Below are 23,591 nucleotides of genomic sequence, written 5' to 3'. Positions count from 1 at the left end.
CATGGTGCTTGTACCAAGAAAACCATATAGAGGTGTGTCCATTCAATCACTAGAAATCCAATTCCCTTTTATCTTTTCTTTAACCCCAGGAAAGAATGTAATGGGAAACTCCCTCCAAGTGGGTTTAATAACCCAACAGCAAATAAAGAATGGTTTAGACTCAAAGAGGGTTGTGTGAATACAGCATGGTTTATGGCTAAAGGTGCTTTAAAAAAAAAAAACTTAAAAAAGACAACTCTGATCTTTTAACGCACCACAGTGAATCGAAAGATGCATGAAATATTTAGCCCCGTTGCAGAGCGGAAGCCACGTTCGGAAATAGCAACGAGGAAACGGCGTGTAAAACACCTCTTCTCTCCCCATCAGTGACTAAAGGCACCGTGGCCGCCGCCACCGCACGCTTCGGATGGCTTCAACAGGAAACACATTCAGGGCACTCCGAGCCCAAAGGGCGGCTTCAATGGCTACCAGCGCGCAGGCGCAAAGCGCGACGCGCATGCTCAGTTAGTGCCTCGGGTGGTACTCTTCGCCTCGCCAAGCCGAGGAGCGCTTAGCTCCCTGAGGGAGAGGAACGAAGGCGGACGCGCCATGGAGCCGCGGGCCTGGCCGGGTCTACAAACGGACGGCCGGGGCGACGGCGGGCCTTGAGGGTTGAAGCGGGAGGCGTAGCCGTCGCGGCTCTTTTAAAGGACATGGCCACCGAAACGCCTCGCCGTGTGGAGAACCGGGAAGCCGAGCGGTTAGAAGGACTTCCCGGCTCGGCGCCGGCGGGGGCAACGGCAGCGAACGGGGAAGAGGTGGAAGCCACGGCGCGGCTCCTCGAAGGCTGCGTGCCGCTTTCTCACCAAGTGGCGGGGCACATGTTCGGCAAGGATAAGGGCGGTGAGTGGCAAGAGGAGGAGGAGAGGCGAAAAGTTTGACCTGTGTGCCTGTCGGCGGGTGGGAGGTAGCGGTCTGGGGGTGTCGGGGTCCCCCTCGCCGGCGGTGTACCTTCCTCCGGTCTGCTGCCGGGAAATCATTTTTTGCAGTGAGGGCGGCAGGCAACAACGGGAATTCTCGGTTTCCCGACCGGCCACCAGCTCATCTTTCTCCTTGGGTTTCTATCCTTTCTCTCCTCTTTCACTGTTTTTGCATATAGAATGGAATAAGAATAGGAATAGGATAGGAATAATTAGAAAAGAATGGAATAAGAATAGGAATAGGATAGGAATAATTAGAAAAGAATGGAATAGGAATAATTAGAATAGGAATAATTAGAAAAGAATGGAGTAGGAATAATTAGAATAGGAATAATTAGAAAAGAATGGAATAGGAATAGGATAGAAATAATTAGAAAAGAATGGAATAGGAATAGGAATAATTAGAATAGGAATAATTAGAAAAGAATGGAATAGGAATAGGATAGGAATAATTAGAAAAGAATGGAATAGGAATAGGATAGAAATAATTAGAAAAGAATGGAATAGGAATAGGAATAATTAGAATAGGAATAATTAGAAAAGAATGGAGTACGAATAATTAGAAAAGAATGGAATAGGAATAGGAATAATTAGAATAGGAATAATTAGAAAAGAATGGAATAGGAATAGGAATAATTAGAATAGGAATAATTAGAAAAGAATGGAGTAGGGATAATTAGAATAGGAATAATTAGAAAAGAATGGAGTAGGAATAATTAGAAAAGAATGGAATAGGAATAGGAATAATTAGAATAGGAATAATTAGAAAAGAATGGAATAGGAATAATTAGAATAGGAATAATTAGAAAAGAATGGAATAGGAATTGAATTGAATTGAATTCTTTATTGGCCAAGTGTGATTGGACACACAAGGAATTTGTCTTTGGTGCATATGCTCTCAGTGTACATAAGGAGGATAAAATAGATTTGTCAAGAATAAAAAAGATACAACGCTTAGTGATAGTCAAGGTTACTAATAAGCTATCAAATCGTACTAGGAAACAAACAAAAACGATATAAATGGAAAGATACATGGTTGACATGGTTATAGTCATAAGTGGGAAGAAATAGATACTAGTAAGGAAGAGAAGAATAATACAGTCTTAGTAAATTATTTGACTGGTGGGAATTAGTTGTTAAGCAGAGTGATGGCATTCGGGGGAAAAAACTGTCCTTGTGTCTAGTTGTTTTGGTGTGCAGTGCCCTATAACATCTTTTTTTTCAGGGTAGAAGTTGAAACAATTTATGATGCGGGTTGCAAGGTTTCATCGGGGTGGGGGGGAAGAAGAAAGAAAAGAGGACCGGGTGGATGGGGGAATAGCTGCCCCGGAGAGCTGGGTGGCACCCAACCAACCAGTCTTTTATGGCATGTTTGCATCACTATTTTGCGATCCTAAAACAGCTTCAGGGCATCCTGCGTATCCTGGACAATCCTGCCAGAGCTGTGGGGATGTGTTGGGCAAAAAGAGTGAGGAAGTCAACAAGGGAGTGATTTTCGTGGGTTTTGTGGTTGAGTCATCCGGTGGAGAAGAAAGAAAGAGGCTTGTCCCAAAGGTTTTTTTACTTCAAGATTCAACTGGACTTTCTGGTTTTTCTTTGAAGTTGTTTCACTTCTCATCCAAGAAGCTTCTTCAGATCTTGACTGGATGGTGGGTTCCCCAGAGCTGAAGTGAAACATCTTCAAAGAAAAACTTCAAAGAAAAATCTTCAAAGAAAAACCAGAAAGTCTAGTTGACTCTTGAAAAAAAGCATCTTTGAGACAAACGTGACCTGGATGACTGAGAATAAATATCCATAGACAAGAAAAAGGCTTGAAGCAAGATGGTGAGGCAAGCAAGATGGTTGAATAGGACTTCCAGTTGAATTTCCTTGCTGAATTTCCAATTGAAATTCCAGTTGAATTTCCTTGAGGAACCCCATAGCAGCTTCTCTGACACATTTTATTTTAGCTCACTTCATCGGATGCATAGTGTGGCTAAATGGATGTAGGGTTTAAATTGGGATGAGGGTGAAAAGGAAAAGAAAGAAAAGACCAGGTTGGTTATGTAGATGCCAGGGGGTTACAAATGCATTTAGTCCTCATTATATGACCACAATTGAGCCCGACATTTCTTTTGCTAAGTGAGACAGTTATGTGAGTTTTGGCCCATTTTACCACCTGACTTGCTACGGTTAAGTGGGTCACTTAAGTAAGTAACCTGGTTGCTTAAGTGAATATGGCTTCCCTGTTGACTTTGCTTGTCAGAAGGTTGCAAAAGGTGATCACATGGCCCTTGGGACATTGCAAGGACACTGTCATAAATATGAACCAGTTGCCAAGCGTCTGAATTTTGATCATGTAGCCATAGGGATGCTGCAATGGTTGTAAGTGTGAAAAATAGTCATAAACCATTTTTTTCTTGTAACTTTGAACAGTCACTAAACAAACTGCTGTAAATTGAGGATTACCTGTATTCTGTATTGAATGAATGTTTTATTAAATTCCACTGTGGCTTCAACAATTTCCACCTCACCATCAACCTCGACAGATATATATAGAACAGGTAGAAGTACTTGTACTTTGTATTTGATGAATGTCTCATCAAATTCTCTTGATTTCAACAACTTCCATTCCATTCCATCAACCTCAGACTTCACCTATATGCAGACTAGATAACTTCCTTGATGTCATCATAAATGCTCATAATCTGACTCGCATGTAACCTGCATCTACATAACTAGCCTGTCTTCTCCTTTCTTTCTTCAATCCCAATTTAAATCCCAATTTAAATCCTTCAGTTTAGCTACTCTGTGCATCTAATGAAGTGAGCTAAAGCTCACAAAAGCTTTTTCCTTTTAATAACCATTGTTAGTTAGAAAGGGTACTCACTTTTTCTGATTTTTTTAGTAGGCTAAGGTGACTGGTTTTCTATTTTCAGGCAGACCTACTTTACTGAGTTTTTCCATGAACCCAATACCAAACCCATGAAATTTATCACTTACAGTAATTGTTTCAGCAAAATTTACAAAGAAAAGTAATTGAAAAGTTAAAAGATCTGAAATTCATATAAACCTGGCTTTTCTTCTAGCCTTTTATCAGTTTATCATGTTATTTATAATATGATAGTTTATGGTAGATATATTTTCATTTTTAATATTTATTAATAGATATAATAGACTGATATGTTTTGTTTCCCAAGAAACAGTTTAATCCCTCATATGATTTCCATACTGTGTTTTCTAGGAAACCTTCTATGCCTGGTCTAAATGGCAGGGAATTTACTTATTTCTCTGTCTCCCACAATGATATTTTTAAAATGGCTTCAAATGTAATGCTACTAATTCTCCAGGAGAAATTATAAAATTGGTTATTTGGTTAGGAAATATATCTCTTGTAGGTTTCTACAGGAAGCAGAAAAATATAGGATAAGTAAAGTGCTTTTTTTTAAAAGGAAGGATCTGTATTCATGTGTTAACTGAACCATGTTGGTTTGTTTTTATCTCTTTCTGTCTTACATAAATTTGACATGGGTGGGAGTGACCAAGAGGAAGAATGAAAACAGGGAGTGGGAAGAAGAAAATAATGAGCTATTAAAGAGACAGTCTTAGTTGTTTTTCACAGTCAGTGAACTTCAAAAGGATTGGAAATGTTCTCATAAAACAACAAGTGAAAGAATACTTGCATGTCCATTTAGAAGAATTTTTCAAGCTGTAATTTTTGCTTTGTCCATTTTTCCTAGCCTACTTTTTATAGACTTACTCAGATGGAACACTGTAAAGCAACAATTTAGAAAGAACTTTAATTAGCCAATAAATTGCCACCATTTGAAATACAAACTTTTTATTAGCTGCAGTCTCCAGAAGAAATGTTCCTTGCTACTGTTTAAATTAATCCTCATAGATTGGACTCGGTATTTTGTCCAACAGAATATGTGTTTAAATTATCTGCCTGTAGGAAAAGTGACACCATTTTTGTGTAAGAGTAAACATTCCTTCATGTTGACCTCAATTGCTAGGGATTTTATGATAGAAACCATAAAAAGGGTTCCACCATTGCTTTTTTAGGATATGTTTTTCTTCTAGTGTAACCTACAGCTCTGTTGTTTCCTGTTGATCTCTTGCATGTCAACCTTGGCTTTTTGAAATCAGCCAGGATTGTGTGGCTGTAGGTACTACTATAAACCATGAGTAATAAGTTTACATTTGGGGTGCTATGAAAGCCAGTGTATATAGTTTTCATTGTAGAATTAAACTATATTACCAGCTTGGTTTTTAAAAACTTTAAAAATTATGGCATTTGGGATTATGATGATAGGATTAAAAATGCACAGAGAATAGATTCTTAATTCTCAGATGCCAAAGTGATAGGTGGAAAACATTTCTTGGTTAGAGATGGGGCCTGATGCTCTCTATGGTTTTCCCTGCCCGGCAAAAGCAGAGTTATCCTAGTTCTATGATAATGCTAAACTATTGTGTATAAATCTTTTAAAATAAAGTTATGAGAAAGAATAAATGTTAATATTTATATGTATTGCAACAATTATAAATTGAAAAAATACCACAGGTCACTATTGTAACCTGATAATATTGTTACAAAGTTCAGTTATACCTGCAAAATTTAATTTTTATTATGCTTTCTTTAGTTATAGAGTCCAAAGAGTATTTTTAATAATCATAATACATATATTAAAATAAGAGCCTTGGTTATTTTTTAACTATGGGTGTAAAAGTCAAAGAGCCAATTTCGATTAATGATTAAGGTGTTTGGACTAGTGGTAGGAAAATCTGGATTTTAGTGCTGCCTTAGATGGAAACCAAATGGGAGGCTTTGAGACGCTCAGTCTCTCTTAGCTCTAGGAAGAAGGCAATGTAAACTGCTTTTGCAAACACTGCCAAAAAATTGCATGGACTTTTCCATATAGTCACCAGGAAGCAAGACTGACTTGAAGGCACACACATGATGCAAGATCATTGTTATTTTTTTTAAAGAAGAATATGGTTTCAGTTAGGTTTATCTAGCTGCATATTATATGCAATTGTGTGGTAGGATCTGTGTAGTGAAACTGCTGACTAACCTTGAATCACTTGTGGGGAGGAAGTGGCTGAAGAGAGATTCTCCTTAAAACTTTTTTTCAGTATTCATCAAGTAGCTACGTATGTAGGGTGTACTTTAGTCAGGTGAGATTCCTGTGTATAGGTGAGCAATAATAAAAATATCACTCTGATCAGCTCATTGTGTTGTTTCTGGTTCCTTGTGCCTGGTAAATTGTTTGCAACAAGTAGGATTTCTAATGCCTAGTGTTCACAACATCTGGGGTAGCGGAGTTCTAATCTATGAAATTTTATATGCCACAATGGCTAAGGTTAACGTTAAGATTACCATTTGGTTACTGAAATAAATCATGAAAATTTATTTTTGCTGTAACAAAACATAACATGATGTCTCTGACAAAATGTGATAATAGAAGAGACAGGTAGACAAGAAAGGAAAGTGGCAGTGGACTTGAAAGTTACATTACAGATGTAAGATTTATGGAAATGAAGGAATGTGCATCACACAGAAATATGTTTCTTCTTGAAGTATGCTGATTCAATGGCCCTCACCTTGGATACAGAGACCCACATCAATTCTATCAGCATTTCAAGATTCAAATGTTGAGGCTGCCACTTAGGAAATTTCTCAGTGGGAGGCAGGAGACCAAGATTTCCAACAGAGAAACTAGGATAAAGTAGTACAGTCTACAGAGCACAGCCTATAGTAGTACTGTAGATTGCTTTGAATCAAAGTGGCTCTAACTAATGAACCCATTGGGCTAGGCATAGATCTAACTCAGGGTTGTTAAACTCATGGCGTCATGGCAGTGTCATGTGACATATCGGGACTTTTTCCCCCTTTGCTAAACTGGACGTGGGCATGGCCAGCGTGTGGTGCATCTGGCCCACAGGCTGGGAGTTTGACAGCCCTGATCTAGCTAATGTAATTCTTGTAATATAACTCTTAATGTATAGAATCTGTCCAGAATACAATAGGCTTTAAATATAATTTTTAAGATAAAACAAGCTGCAGTTCAACATCACAGAATATTACCGTTGACACAACTCTTGTTCAGTGTTAAATTTTAACTGAGGTTCTAAAATGTATGGATAGTGGTTTTGATGAAATTAATCATCTGTATACATCTCTATAAAAGGCAGTGCTATGATTTCTCATTGATTATCCAACAAATATTAACAAAAGTTAATATACATTTGTATATTATACGTTAGTATAAAGATACTAAGTATTCAGTATGAGAAAATGAAAAACTGATGTCATAGTTCCTGCTGTTTATAAAAAGTAAGGGGATATTCAAGCTAATCTTAACTAATTTCTGAGCTGCTCGGATCACAAAATCACAATAATAATGGAATGTATAAAAGGTTTATAATTAGTAACTTAAGAATTTAACTAATTTGATTTTGAGAAGTCATGACCCATGTTACCCTAATTTAAATCATGAGATGCACAAAGACAAAGAACAAACTCAATAGGAGCCTTGATGGTACAGTGGTCTAAGCACCCTGTTATTAACACAGCTGCCTGCAATTACTGCTGGTTCGAATCTCTCCAAGGCTCAAGGTTGACTCAGCCTTCCATCCTTTCTAAAGTAGGTGAAATGAGGACCCAGTTTGTGGGGGCAATAAGCTGACTTTGTATAAAATATACAAAAGTATGAAGGCTGTTGCTTAACGCATTGTAAGCCGCCCTGAGTCTCCGGAGAAGGGCAGCATATAAATCAAATAAAAAAAAAATTAAAAAAAATACCAATTTAAACTTTGCCTCTATTACTGAGTTCTCGAAGGCAGCCCCATATAGAGTGCATTACATTAGTCTCAATGGGAGGTGACCAAACCACTGTGAAATCATTGCAGATAAGGCCTTCTGATCCAGAAAATGAGTTCAATTGATACACCAGGAAAATGTGTGCAAAGACTCCCCTTGCCATGACTGCTATCAGTTCTTTGAACAAGAAAAACAGGAAAAAATTCCAAATCATTCACCAACTTGGGAAATAGACCCTCACTCAGAATGAAAGATGACATATCTCTGAAATAGGGAGGGGGTGCTCAAAAAACCCACAGCTACTCAGTCTTGCCTGGCTTGAGCTGAAGTTTTCCCTCACCCATACCCAGAGTTTCCAGACCTATTCCTTTTTTTTGGGGGGGGGGGAGAAAGAACCTTAGTGACATCACTTGGTCAGTCTAGGATAGAGTTGCATAGCTGGGTATCATCAGTATATTGATGATACTTTACACTCATATTGATGAATAACCTCACTGCTGCATGTAGAAGTAGAAAGGGGCCTTAGACTCAATCTTTCTCTCTCCCTCAACACTGATGAATTGGCCTTGAAAAATGGGGAAAACCACTGCACTATTGCGCCTTCCATTCCCAATCTCCTAAACAAATCCAGGTTACCATAATTGAAAGCCCTGAGAGGTTAAGGAGGGCCGGGATGATTCTACTATCTCCCCCTCCCCGCTTATCAAAGATCATCCACAAGTGCAATCAATGCTGTTTTATTGCTATACCACTAGGGTGTCGAACTCGTGTCATGGCGTCGTCACGTGATGTATCGGGACTTTTTTCCCCTTCGCTAAACCAGGCAGCATGGCCAGTGTGTGACGCATCTGGCCTGCGGGCCGCGAGTTTAACAGCCCTGCTATACCAGGTCTGGATTCAGGCTTGAGTGGATCCAGATAATTAATTTTTTCCAGGGCCTCTGGAACTGTAAGCCAACCCTCTTCTCAACAACTTTCCCAAGAAGGTTGAATATAATCAACAATTTAGGTTATAAAATTGCCATATTTTTGAGATACTTACCACGTGGATTACAGTTAATTCTGTAAGTTATATTAAGTTTCATCAGTAATTTGGATCTGCAGTTTGTAACTAGATCTGGTTTGTGTCTCTAATCAAGTTGAAAATGATGAGAAACAATGCATCATTTTGTTTTTATGTAGCAGAATTGCATCTTGACAATATTATTGTTCACGAACTCTCAGTGAAGTGAAAGTCCAGAACTAAGGCAGTTTATTAAAGATAAGAAAGGGATTACTTTAAAAGCATTATTTTACTCAGTATGCGACAGGTTTATTTTGGCCATGGAATGACTGCTAGACTTAAATGCTTCTATCGTATTGTTGAGTTCTCTCTCTCCCTTACCTTTCTTCTGAGCATTTTGGGTAGTCTCAGAAAACATTTATTCACTATGCTGGAAAAACCAATTCCTATTAAAATTCACAAGTCTGCCTTCCTTGTTTTATTTATTTCAAATAAATAATTAGAAATTATTCTAAATCAGATTTTTTGGGATTTTATGTTAGAAATGCTCTTCTTCTGTGTTTAAATTTCTGTTCATTATGAGGTAAAACCGAAACTATATCGTAGTTCGAAGATCATGAGCATATCGGGCTTTTGTTTTGCTTGTCTCTTAGGCATATTGCAGCATCCAGATGGCACTGTCCTCAAACAATTGCAGCCACCTCCTCGAGGACCCAGAGAACTAGACTTCTACAATAAGGTAAAATAATTCATTTCCTAAACAACTGGAAGCAATTACATTTTTTTGTAGAATCAAACAACCCATTTTGTGTACTATCGGTGTAAACATGTCTTGCATTTTATTTTTGTGCTGGTTTCCGTTTTTATAAATTGTATAATGGTTCTGAAAGCTTTAACTTTTTGGCCTTTTAACTGTTGTATGTCTCCATTCCAAATGTACTTAATCACATTTTTCAATGCTGATTAGAATACCATCTAATCAGATGGTTAGGGAATTTATATGCCATCTTGGGATACTAAAGACTTATGTGTATCATTAAAAGTATTGTTGTTTTGAAACAACTTCTTAAAATTTTCCTCTATTATTTTTGTTGTTTAGAGATTATGGCATTATTTTTTTACTACTCTTCCTTCTGAGAAAACTCAGAATATAGCTCACAATAATACAAAAATCAACCATAGAACTATTAATAAAGACAATAATTAAATCAAAATTAATTTAATATAGTAAATCATTTATCATCAGTAAAATTGTGCTTAGTCTAGTGCTTCTGTTTAGAAAGCATAGATAAACCTTTATTTAGACAAGTATATGTATAGGCTTAACAAGATTTTATATTAATTACACATATAAATTATAGTTAAAATTTCCATGTGTGTCAGAGTTGAACCAATATTGACATTTAAAAATCATCAAATTTAGTTGTTGAAAACTATTTACAGAATCTGTTATGTATCTGTTATGTATTCCCTATACTAGAGAGTGTTTAGAATGAAAACTTACATTCTGGGAAGAAAAAAATATTATCAATGATATGAATGATCAATCACATTTCAAAAAATTAAACATTGTCAGAAGTATTCATGGCTGTCTCATGTTTACATAGCAGTTATTCATCAAGATAATGTAATCATGATTTTGTTGGAGTGATTTATAGTGTTCATATCCTTTTATAATAAAATTTAAAAAGGTATATTTAGACATTTGAATGTAAGGTAAAGGTGATACTGTGGTAGACGCTAGTTTAATTTAGGTTAAATAATCATGTTCACCTATTGCCCCAAAATCATAAAATCTGAGAGACTGTAAGCAACTGTCCTTGAAGTTGTTCGACCCTCTCTTCCACCCCCAAGTAATATTTAAAATATGAATACTTTTTTTGGGGAAAAAATAATGTAAAATCCTTGCCGAGTTGGAGAGAGTACATAATGTGTCTCCCACTGGAATTACCTAGAATAACAGTAGTATGAATTTAGAAAGACCTGTAAACAGTTAAATACTGTAGACGCTCTTGAACAGCTTGCTCTGAAACATTCAGTTCCCTTTTCAAACCAGTTCATGATTCAATTCCCTTTTCAAACAAAAATTAGTCTGCAGCTGACCCATTTAGGATGATTTTCATGCAACGAAGTTTATTTTCTAGGCATCCTGATTAGAATCTGCAATTTCTTTAATAAAATAATTTGATTCTCAATTTACTTCTGCAGATTGAGAGTTTGGAGAGGAAATTATTTGAAATGAATAAAATAATTATGTTATACAAAGTCTAAAACTTTAACTATTAGGGTTCTAAAATTAACTTGCTAACAAATTTCATCTCTATATCTTAATTTATATAAGAAACTATAAGCCAATCTATATTCTGTCAGTTTTTTATAATCTGATTAGTTACATTTTCTATCAAAAGAACTGAAAACAAGTTTTGTTCAATACTTTTCAGATAGCTTTCTAAGGGTATATGGTTATTGCAATAGAATCTAATTTTTTAGGAGTTTATACAAATTAAAATGTTTAAAGATTCGACTAAACATTTTCCTCATTTTTGTCACATTTAATATTTAGTGGGTCCCCATACTTTATTTGTCCTTACCTCCAGCCAGTTGTAAGGAGCCTATAAAACTATTTAAACTATTTTGGTTAATTATATTTCAGAAATCCCTCAGGGAATGGTTCCCAACCTGTGGTCCGCTGACCCCTCGGGCCACAATGTTGTCACGAGGGGTCCACAAAGACTTGAAGAAATGTTATGATTTAAATCTTCAGTTAACTCTTGGTGTGAAAACATGGTGTCAAAACTCTTGGTGTTAAAGGGGATCTGTGGTGAAGAAAAGGTTGAGAACCATTGCTCTAGGGAATTGGGCGCTCTGGACTGTGACAAAAACTATGATTTTTTTAATATAATAAAATATAAAATCTGTATTTTTGATAGGAATAGATAGGTTAGCAACTCATTGATTGCCTATAGCTGTATTGTTCATACTGGAGGTAACCCTCATTTTTACTCCTATAAATTTGTTATTTATATAAGGTAAAGTTTAAATTTCCAAAGTTGCTATCATAACAGAGACGTAGATAAGTTATTACCGGATCCAATGTATTTCACTAACATTTCTTTTATTTCAGGTATTTGCTGATGGATGTGAAGACTCTGTGTTCCTTGAATTACAAAAATACTTGCCAAAATATTATGGAACCTGGTCATTGCCTACTGCACCTAATGGTACTATTGCTATATTCAGTGTGCTAGGCATGAATTTGATGGAAATTTCTGTGGAGGGTTTTAATAATATAAAGAATATTATACATTAAATCCTGTCATATAGAATTTCATGAAAATAATATTTCAGAGCTACTGTACTTAATTAAGTCCATTTCCAATCACCACGATTAAAAAAAGATGCTGAAGCCCTAGAAAGAGTGCAGAGAAGAAGAACAAAGATGATAAGGGGGTCTGGAGACTAAATCATATGATGACCGGCTAAAGGAACTAGTTAAGTTTAGCTAATGAAGAGACGGCTTAGCGGAGACATGATAGTTGAAATACTTGAAAGGCTCTAATAAGGAAGAGGGGGTTGATTTATTCTCCATAGCACCTGAAGGCAGGACAAGAAGAAAGGGGAGAAGCTTGTCAGAGGGAGATACAACCTGGAAATAGAGTAATTTCCTGACAGTGAAAACAATTTGTCAATGGAACAGTTTGCCTCCCTGAGTTGTGCATTCTCCATTACTGGAAGGTTTCAAAAAAAGATTGGACAACCATTTGACTGGGATCGTATAAGGACTCTTGCCTTAGGCAGGGGGTTAGATTAGAAAACCTCCAAGGACCCTATGATTCTGTGAGGGGAAGATTGTGTAAATGAAATCCCAGGCTCATGAATCAGTAAGGGTTTCTGGTTTCTCACCATGATTGTAAAACCAGAAGCCCTGCCCACCTTGTTCAGAAAATAATTTCTATTGTTTCTCAAATTATTTTAATCATTTTTAAATATTATATCTGCAGTGCTATTAGCTGTGGTTAATGTTAAGCAAGATTTGAAATTAGTTGCAAATTTTGGTTAAGAGGAACTATGGCTAGCGATAACTATGGCTAAAATCAATAGAGAAAAGGAGTATGATCGACAGTTAACACTAACAGTTTCATGAACTGAAGAACTATTGGGCTTTTGGCCTTCCTTTCCAAGATATTGAATTATAGCCTGGTATGATAGCTGTGGTGTATCACATTTTTTTCAGATACTGACAAAGCTGAGGTATCCTTAATTGTTTACAGATTTGTACCTGAAACTGGAAGATGTGACACACAGGTTTAAGAAACCATGCATCATGGACGTAAAGATAGGCCAGAAAAGCTATGATCCATATGCTTCAGAAGAGAAGATAAAGCAACAAATCGGCAAATATCCACTAATGGAAGAGATTGGGTTTTTGGTGCTTGGCATGAGGGTAAGCTGTCTCTTGGATTTTAATTAGAGATGTGAAGAAATGTGTGCAATGTAAGGTCGCTCCAGATGGTTTTTTTTTTTCTTGTGAAGAGAATTAAGGATTGGTTTGGAGTTCATATATTTTTCTTACATACATAACAGCTTGCACATAGCAGGAAGCATTTCTGTTTTCATCATTACAGATAGTCCTCAAGTTATGACCAAACGTTTAACAACCGCAGTTATGACAGTCTCTTAAAGAATGCTTTACAGCCTGTAAAGCACACCTAGAAAATGTAACTTTCAACATTGAAATAATAAATTTGTGACTCCACTTAGCTGATTGAAAACGTAATGTTACTTTACATTTGTAGTTTTTCTTACACATCGGCTTATACAAGGAATCCTTGTTTAGCTACCACAATTGTGACCAGCAACTCAGTCATTAAGCAAAGTGGTTGCTAAGTAAAAGCACAACTGTGCTTATGATCTTATTTTACTTCCGTTTTCCTTTGCTTTACAGACCTGCAAAGGACACTCTGTATATGGACAGTTATAAAGTATAATTATCTTTTATTGAAACTGTTGAGTACAGATACACGACAAGACCTTAAATATATAATTTTGTGATTGTTTTGCTGTTTATTTAAATGTATTTTGCTGTTTAATTACGAAAATGCATTTTATAAAAGCACAGAATTTAAGCAGGAAATTTCTAGATGTTTTCTAGATTTTAAAAAATGCTACTGCATATGTTATATATGTTTACATTTTTTGTTTATTTTCTGGAAATTTGAATGTAGCAAGTATTCATATTGTTCTCTGAATCAAATTTTGTTTTGTTATGATTTTTAGTTAATTTAGATTCCCAATAAAACATAAAGCTATCAATGTTCATAGGGCAACTGATTTGAAGGACTATGTATGACAATTCTTCAATATTGTACACAAAATATTTCATTTGTATTTATTTATTGTTTCTTGGATTCTTCTGTAAATAAAGTATTATGATACTTTTTCAAAAAATACCCTATTCATATGTTTTGCAAAGATCTAACTACCGTATTTTTCGGACTATAAGATGTACCGGAGTATAAGACACACCTTAGTTTTTGGGGAGAAAAATAAGAAAAAAGCTGATTGGGGTGGATTGGCCTCCCGGAATACCCCCAATCAGCTGTTCCCAGAGGTGAACTTTAGCAACAGGTTCGTTGGTTGTGAGCTGTGCGCCTTGCTTTTTTTCCAACCTTTGAAACCTCCGTTTGAGAGGCTGGGTGGGGCTACATTCAGTGGGAAAAAGGTGCATCTTATACTCCGAAAAATATGGTAGGTCTGACTCGTCGAATTCTTTCAGACTTCTGTGGTCTGAAGTGAAATGTTTTAATGTAAGTGTAACATTTAACTAGAATTAAAATGGAAAACAGATTTCAAGAAATGAGTCAGACATTTCTCCTTTCTTTTTAAAGGTTTATCATGTACCTACTGGCAGCTATGAGACACAGAACCAGCACTACGGAAGAGGATTAACAAAGGAAACTATAAAAGATGGTAATCTTTTTATAAAAGCACTGTATTACACATATGGCTTTTTAAAAAGGATCAGCCAGGCTAGAGTTTGTGTTATGGGTTCTGAACCACGTGTGCTTGGTAATTAAGAAAGTAGTTATTAATAGAAAAAATGGAGTTTAATAATGCCAAATGAGACAACGAAGTAGCATGTTTTTTTATTAAAGTTGGGTTGTAAAATATAGTTGGAGACATTTTCCAGTAGTATTTGTAAAAGGGTTTATGCACAAATCTCTTACTGTGACAAGGAGTTAAAAAGACTGGGCATTAATACTGTGCTTTATGTTGAGAAAAGTGTGGTATAGCATTTAACGTGCTGGGATTGGATTGGACAGGCCTATGTTTTAGTCATCCATTAGACATAGAAGTTACAGTTTAGCTGACTTTGGTCCCATCACTTATTCTTAGGACAAGAGTTGCAAAACATCTATATACCAAATCAGTATTGGATTAGCATGAGGCTCCAGAACCTTCAGTGAATTGGGGGGATGCTGCTTCAGAAGGCAGGTGCTGTGGCAGAGAAGGCATGCTTCTGGGATCCCACTAGATGACCTTAGTTGATAGAAGGTGCCCAGAATGCTTCCATTCTGCCTAATCTTGCCAATCTTTTAGCTTTGTTTTGTAAAAAATATATGGACTGCCAGTATATAATGAATCCTGCAGATTGCCTGTCATTTGATGCCAGTGAGAGAAAGTTTTTGAAATCTTTAAAATTAATTGCTCTCTTACAGTGCTGTAACCTGAAATAATTAGAGCTTGCCTTAGGCCCTATTAATAGATACAGAGATTCTGCTTAAACAAAGATCACTCAGAAGAAATTACTATGTCATGTTTATTGCACTCATATTGCACTGTCTTTGAATAAACATGTGAAGTCCTCTAAGATTATGAACTTTTGAACAATAAATGTTGAATCAAATATTCCAATCGATAGATGATAATTAGAAGTGAATTTGAAGGCTTTCTTCCTCCAACACTGAGTTATGGAAGCAAACCATAAGCTAATTGAAAGAGATCTCTGCCAAACTCAGAAAAGGGGTTGTTGATACTTAGCAGACTGGAAAGGGCAACAAATCACTGCCAAAAATTTGGTTACTCTCAATTTCTAGTCAGATCGACAGTATATAAATTGAGAAGTACAATACCATTTATACTCTGCCAGGAATGGTTGCCCAACAGAAATCATCCTAAGAACGAGGTCTACAATAATTTGCATTATAAGGAAGACACACAAAAAGAGTATTATGCATGAGAAGATCTGACGATGGAATCTTCTCCTCTCCGGAAAACATTGCTGTTCATTTCAGGTTTTCTGAAGAATGCCCCAGATGCTGCACTATAGGTGGATAAAATGAAGGGAAATTTATGTTTGGAGAAAAAACATTGAAGGTTTTCAACCTTTAGACCTCATGCTCTAGTTACCTGAAGGTTTTTGTAATGTACTTTATGAGAGGCTGTTTTCAAGTGGCTTTAAGATCGCTTGGAAGCTTCAGGTTGTCCAGAACACAGCAGTGCAGGCAATGAGGGGCATACCTTGGTATTCCTATGTGACACCTATACTCTGTGAGCTGCACTGGTTTCCTCTCTCCTGGGTATGATTCTGTTCTGTTTATTTTCTATAAAGTCCTACATGACAGGGCTAGCTTACCTGAGGAATTGCCTATCTCCCATGGTTTCTATCCATCTTCTACATGTCAAGAGATAGTTCCTTTCAATAATCAGTGTCATCTATTGGGGTCCAGAAAGGTATCTTCTCTGTTGCAACACTTATCCTTGAATTTTTGAATTGAATTTTTGGATTGAATTTTTCTTGAAATTTTCATGGCTTCCGCCATACTGATGTTTTATCCCAACATGCCAATAAATTAAAGTAGTTCCGTAAGGAGGAATGAGAACCAAGTAGTATCTTTAAAACGTTGTGTGAGGTTGATGAGTTCATACAAGAAACATTTTGCAATCATTGCTGCTAAAGGAACTGCTATCGGTTGCTCAGTCTAAAGCTTCACACACTTTTTCAAGCAATGAGAGTGAACATTAGCTCAATCTATTCAGTAAGAATATATAATATTTACCCCAATTTTTTTTTATCTACTAAAACTAAAACTCAGATCACCTTGCAGGACACAAAGCTATAAGGTTGTAGGTAATTCTAAAGAGTTCACGAATTCCTTTGACCATTGTATAAAATTGAGTTGTAGAACCAGAGGTATACATAGTACCATACACTTGGTTATTGTATGAACTTCTGATTATTTCAAGCCTGTCATTTGTCATTTCACCATAAATTTCTGCAATTAATTTTGAAAGTTAAGCATGCAAGTTTAGGGCAGTAATACATATTGCTGAACTTTGTAGTACCAATTTAATCCTGAATTCTGTTAGATTAAGATATTTGTCTGCTAATTTGTTTGTTTGTTTGTTTTGTAGGTGTGGCTCAGTTTTTCTATAATGGATTCACCCTGAGAAAAGATGCCATAGCTGTTAGTATTCAAAAGATTAAAGAAATCTTGCACTGGTTTGAGAACCAGAAGCAGCTTAACTTTTATGCAAGTTCTTTACTATTTGTCTACGATGGTTGGTCTCCTTGCTTAAATGATGGCTGTCTGGTTGAGAAGAACAAAGTAGCTGAAGACCAAGTGCCAAGTGATAGTACAGATAACACATTGGAATGCAACAACAATATTCATATCATCAATGCCTCAGAAACAGGGGAGGTAGAGACTTCAGATGGCAAAGATTTTTCTAAAACGTATACTTTTCACAACAGGCACCAGAATCAGTTTTTGTTAAGAGACCATCTATGGAAGCGCAGTTCTTGCTTTTCACAAAAACATTTGAACGGAAATGTTATACCTCAGCTGGAAAAAGTTTTCAGCCAAATGCCCACATCTCTTCCAGGAAATGGAGAAGTTGAAGTCCGGATGATAGATTTTGCTCATGTATTCCCTAGCAATGTGCGAGATGAGGGCTACATCTATGGGCTGAAAAACTTAATTACTGTCCTTCAGAATATTTTAGATACCTAAATTTTTGCAGTGATTTTTATTGAGGGCCAAATATAATGAAAAGCAACAACATTTCTGCACTTGTGATCCTTGGTTTATATTGTTCTACATTTTCTTGTCTTTATATTTTTGGTAGAATTACCAGGTATTTTATAATGTTACTCAGGAAAATTACTCTGTAGTTAGTAAAAGAAAAAGCTAATGAGATTTAACTGGTAGTTATAGGAATTTACAGTTAACAAACAAAGCCTATCTGATATTGGATATATCTTGCATTGGTTGAAATGACTGAGTTGTTTTACATTCTTACATATTTTAATTGAAAACTTGTCATGCAGCCATAATGTTGAGCCATATCTCTCATGGAATACTAGAAAATCATTAGAGAATACTAAAATCAGAATTTAATAGACCATTTAGGATGAGGGGGTATCCATTAAATCTAAATTTATATTGCTTTTGTGAATTTACATTGTTTGCATAATTACATATTTGACAAATGACGTTATTAGCAGTAAAATAATTTAGCAGAAAAATCGTTCATTTGACCGAAAAAAACCCTGCATTGGAGTCTGAACAAAAAGTTAGACCATTATTTCAAAACTCCATCTAACGGAAGTCCATTAAACTAAGAGTTTACTGTATTATTCTTGAGTATTTGATATATTTTTAAAACTGGAACTAATAATATTTTTAAGGAGTACATATTTAAAATCTATTCTAGTTTAACAGATTTTTTAAATGAGAGATAATCATGTTCTGCATTATTAAACTTGGGTAAAGGTGTTAATCTTTTCATGATCGAATATTCTTACCATGTAATATGTAATATTTCCCCTCTAAATTTATGAAATAGAAATGAGCATAGAGAGAAAAGCTTGCGTTTTGGAGGTTCTATTAGAAAATGAATAATGAAATAGTTAATCAAAAGTAGTTTTAGTTGTTGGAAAGGGGGTGCAAAGTGTACTCTAATGCCTGAAGCTACTTTTTAAATAATTTGGTATTCATTATACAGGTTTGGATTTGCAAATGGAATGATTGGATTTGCTTTGTAGAAGAAAGATTAATATTGTAAAAAGCTTTTTTGGAGGAAAGGATAACAGAATAGTGATTTTCATTTCTTTCCCCTATTTCCTTCCTAAACAGTATGGAAAGTGATGCTGGGAATTGTAGAGAAAAGGAGGAATTCGTAAAAAAATGTCCTTACATTTATTTCCTTCAGTTCAATAGAACTTTGTGCTGATATGAATTCAATTTTAAACTGGTGGATAGTAGATAGTAAATAGCAGTAGTTTAAATTTTACATTTATATTTTATATTCCAAATATGTTATATAAATCTCTATTAAGTAGTTTTGTTATAGGTTATAAAGAAAGCCTTAATAATATCAGATATTTAAAGTTAATATTAATTTAGGAGTGATCACAAGAATTTGGTCTTCTGTCAGTAATTTAAGCCATATTGTTGAAAAATAATTGCTATGCGGAATTGTCCGAATCAGTTTCCTTGATCATTGGTAGGTTATTCTGTTGTAGTTTCTCATTAACGGTTATCAGTTAATTTGGCTACATATGTATACCTGGTGCAGACTGGGAATGTTTCCATTGTAGGCCAGTAAGAGTATATAATTTTAAACTTTCAGGCAATAACTTCTGTGCTTCATAGTATTTGTAGTGTAATTATTCTTTTGCTAATAGTTTAAGGTTCTGGAATAGTAAGCACTCAACATCTAATTTTCAAGTTTTGTACTTGAGTCATTACAAATATATTTAATGTAAATATGATTTCTTTTGGAAAGTAAACTGCTTTAAATTGGAAGCTAGGGAGACTTGGTTACAGTTACCCAAGTAACCTCTCAATTTTTATCTAATGAAAATCATATTCCAGTTTTTTTTATTGCCTACCAGTTGCAAAATAAACATTTTGCAATTTTCATATGTGACCAAATCAAAAACCTTATCTAGAATAGTTTGGTTTCCTAGACCTTACTGGCTAATTCCATCACTTCCATTTGCTGTTCTTAAGAAACCCTACAGCGTGATGTTCCTTGAATATATAAATGTAAAACTGACCTTTATATTTCATTTTCTGTCCTAATCCTACAATTTATTCCGTATGTTACAACTCTGTGTATAGAGGATACAGATGGAATCTTTTGTAGTCACATTATGGAGGAGTTATCTCAGTCTTATCCTTATTTAACTGCTTGCTTCTAATTGAAGTGAATTTGAGAGCCTGCATGTTAAGAGTCCTTAAAATAACAATTATTTTGAGCTTCAGATTTAAGTCTGTAGATAGAGCAAGGAGTATTTTAGTATCTGATCTAAACTGTGTTCAAATTAAGTTATATTTTTTGAAAGGAAAATTTCTAAACTCCTTAGGAATAGATATAAATAACAACTAATGACAACTACTTTGTAGCTGTCCCAAACACCCCTGACTTTGACAAGCTTATCCTTACCACTAATGCAGAATCTTAAATATTGCTTCCAATTATGAAGATGCTCCCTTAAAATATATTATATGAAAAATTATGTACAAACTAATATAAGAATTTTAATTCTATAATTTTTTTTTTATACCGAACAGTTTCATCCTTGGTATTTTGGATATTTTGCTTCTTGTTGCATAGATCTATTTAAAACTACGGTGTTATGAAATGTTAAAATTATTTTACCTAACTAATTTTACAGAATTATGCAGTTGTGTATAATCATGTTTCACATGAGCATATATTGAGATGGGAATTATTTTTGTTGTACAGGAAAACCGAGCTTTCTGCTTATGTTACCATCCCATAATAGATTATTACATTTTAGGAAGGGAATATTTTCTGTTAATGTGCACCTAATACAAAACTTGGTAGATTATAGTCTTGACTCCATGCATATCTGAAAGTAAATCCCTGAAATATGCAGTAGTCATTATAATATTTAAGCCCCTGTCTGAAATAGTAGAATTAAAGTTTATATAAAAATATGTTATCTTTATCAGAGTGGAAAAGACTGGCCAAGTTTTGAGAAAAAATAAGACATCAGATACTAGTTTAGAAAGCGAAAAGGGCACAACCACTAGTCTTTCATGTAAACCATTTTCGAGTGGTTTATATTACCCTTTTAAAGGATTGAAGCTTGTATAAATAAGTCATTCCTTTTTATCCAAATTATTTTTAAATTAACATTATTTGCAATAACATCCCCTATTGAGTGCCTTCTGCTTCATGTTTGGTACCATTTAAATGATATTATACAGCATCCAGGGTGACAGAATGGAATGCTTTAATTAAAAGCTTGAATATAGTAATATCCCATAATAGTTAGGGAACACTTATAATATTTTATATTTATCCTAAAACCATTTTTGCTGGTAAAAGTTCTATTTCTTTGATTATGAATTGTGTTTACAAAATCCACAAATGAACCGCATATTCAGGAACTAAAACTCTTCATCCTGCCAGTTGTAGGCTCAGGGGATGTTGTGTGGGTCTCTGTTTACAGTACCAGCAGAGGCAATGACATCTGTAGCCATAGCAATTTGGGAGTGGCACATTTGACAGAAGGGAAACTGGGATGTGGAACTGACATATTTCCCCATCTTCTCTTAGCTGGATCTCCCTCATACCTGACCAGGATACTTCAAAACCAGAAATTTAATACACAATCATATGGAACCCTATGGCTTGTTGATGCTCAGTTAGAATGAGTTGATTAGAATTTTTGGTAAGAGGGATTTCCATTTTTGTGAGTATGAATAGGCCTTTAGATTTATGAACATAGCTGAATATGAGCCTCCACATCATGCCTGGTGAACAGTTTGAACATAAACAAGTTTGACTTGTAGATTAAATTAAGCAAGATTGTTTTGTAATTCACACTGAATTGAAGACAATTTTTTTCCTTAAAGTGGAATTCTTGCAAATCATCTCCCTTGAGAAGCTTTATATCATTCCCCACCCCCGTCCCCCCTTGTTTCTGTACTAACAGTTTTTACTGGCAAATCATTGCATTCAGTTGTAGAATGATGGGCCATTCAACTGTGAAATGTTACTCCATTACATATCTACATGCTACATACTGCACACTTATAATGGTGAATTACGGTTCACTGAAGAGTTTATGCACATTTAAAACTTCCATACTATGAATAGTCATATTAATCCTGCCTCTTTTTTTTTAACATAAATTAATTTATTTGTCCTTACTTTTGTAGGAATGGCTTCTTTGTATTTAAAATTGTTCATTATGTTAGATCTTGATATATAAGTTAGCAACAGGAAAAAGAAAGCAACAGTGATATTGGGAACAAATATATTTTTACACATTGTTAAAGTGGTATGCTTTCGAAACATAATACATATTGGCACTGGATAGAAAATCCTGGCTGAACTGACATTGAATTAAAACATCCAAATATGATGATATTGCACATCTGCCATGAATAAGTGACATAAGCACTTTAATATTGTGGGAACTGTACTGGAAAATACATGGAAACATATGAAATTGCACCTATAGCTACTGTATATTAATTTTCAGTTTGTGATGGGTGGGTGAAAGGGAGAACTTTACTACTTTATAAGTGTATTGTATCTGAATGAATGTACTTAGTCTGATCTCATTGATTTCTTATTCAAGAAGCTTGGATTGTGTTGTGCATTATTCTTTAATGGGTTGTTTGTATTATAAATGATAATTTAGTCGGGGGTACTTACAGAATTGCAGAGATATGTTGGTTACTTTATAGTTTAAAAAACCCTATTACGCTATATAAAACAATCATTTTGTAATTTATGCGATATTTAGGTAATTCTAATAGCTGTATATTTGGCTGACTATTAAAATTTCTTTAATTTATCTTGACATCTTTGTTTTATATGATACTTTTAATATGAGAAAGCATCTTCTTATCCTTTCAAGATACAAAAAAGAGAAATACTATCAAGCCTTTCATGGCTTTCTTACTAAATATCAGTATCCTTGATGATAGAATAAATCAGGTCAGATGGAATTCCTGAGAAATTTAGATGAAAGTTGAAGAGGGGTAAAGAGCATATAGCAAAAGGCTAGATAGGGAAAGGGGAAGGATGAGCAAAGATGGCTTCTAATTGTGGAACTAAATTCCATTGTGTCAAGGACCCACAACTATTGGAAACTCAAATGTCTGACACAATTTGTTTCTATTCTGGGAAATGGGGACATTGGATATCCAGTTGCCCAGAGAAAAAATACAATATTCATGCTCCATACACTCAGACCCTCAAAATCTAAGTCAACAAATTCCCAAATCATTAATATGTCAACTTGGCCTCTTGAATCTGAAACGCTAGAGGAAAACAAATATTTTTTGTTAGGAAAGTTGGGAATCCAATTCTACTAGCAAGGAGGACACTTTTATATCTATTGATTAGTGTGGTACCTTTGTATGTGCATTAATATCCGCCAGAAAGCTTTTTTTTTAAAAAATACTCTATTTTGTAAGCCTCTTCCTTTCCTGAGCTTCCAGCCTTGGAGTGATCGATACAAGGATGGCCAGTTTCTTGATCTCTTTTTAAATTTTTAGGATAACTAATGAGCATGCTTTCTTACTATTCTCTGATTACTTACTGAATTTATGAGGAAAGGATCTTTTATGTGAATTGGATGCTAACATTTTGCAATTAAGGATGACATAGATCAGCCAAGAAGCCAATTAGAATATCTCTGATCCTAGACCACTTTGTGGGCAACCACCTCTCATGATGTAGTGACTCCTGTGAAAATAGACATCACTTCCTTAGGAAAAAAAACAATCCTTACATTTTTTTAAAACAAATTGATTTATATGCCGTCCTTCTCC

General features: G+C 35.2%; 1 protein-coding gene across 1 annotated transcript; it reads left to right on the top strand.

The window, feature by feature from the left end:
- Nucleotides 1-505: 505 nt before the first annotated feature.
- Nucleotides 506-22,615, top strand: IPMK (inositol polyphosphate multikinase). The gene is made up of 6 exons (XM_034425963.2): nucleotides 506-882; nucleotides 9,417-9,502; nucleotides 11,888-11,984; nucleotides 13,035-13,207; nucleotides 14,652-14,733; nucleotides 17,179-22,615. The coding sequence occupies exons 1-6, from the start codon at nucleotides 693-695 to the stop codon at nucleotides 17,775-17,777; spliced, it is 1,227 nt and encodes a 408-aa protein (XP_034281854.1). The 5' UTR covers nucleotides 506-692; the 3' UTR covers nucleotides 17,778-22,615.
- Nucleotides 22,616-23,591: the final 976 nt, after the last annotated feature.

This window comes from Pantherophis guttatus, chromosome 6 (assembly GCF_059756535.1).
Source record: "Pantherophis guttatus breed Tessera chromosome 6, ASM5975653v1, whole genome shotgun sequence".
In the NCBI taxonomy this organism is placed as follows: domain Eukaryota; kingdom Metazoa; phylum Chordata; class Lepidosauria; order Squamata; family Colubridae; genus Pantherophis; species Pantherophis guttatus.
Note: the sequence above shows the minus strand (reverse complement) of the source record. Positions and strands in the feature narration are given on the sequence as shown.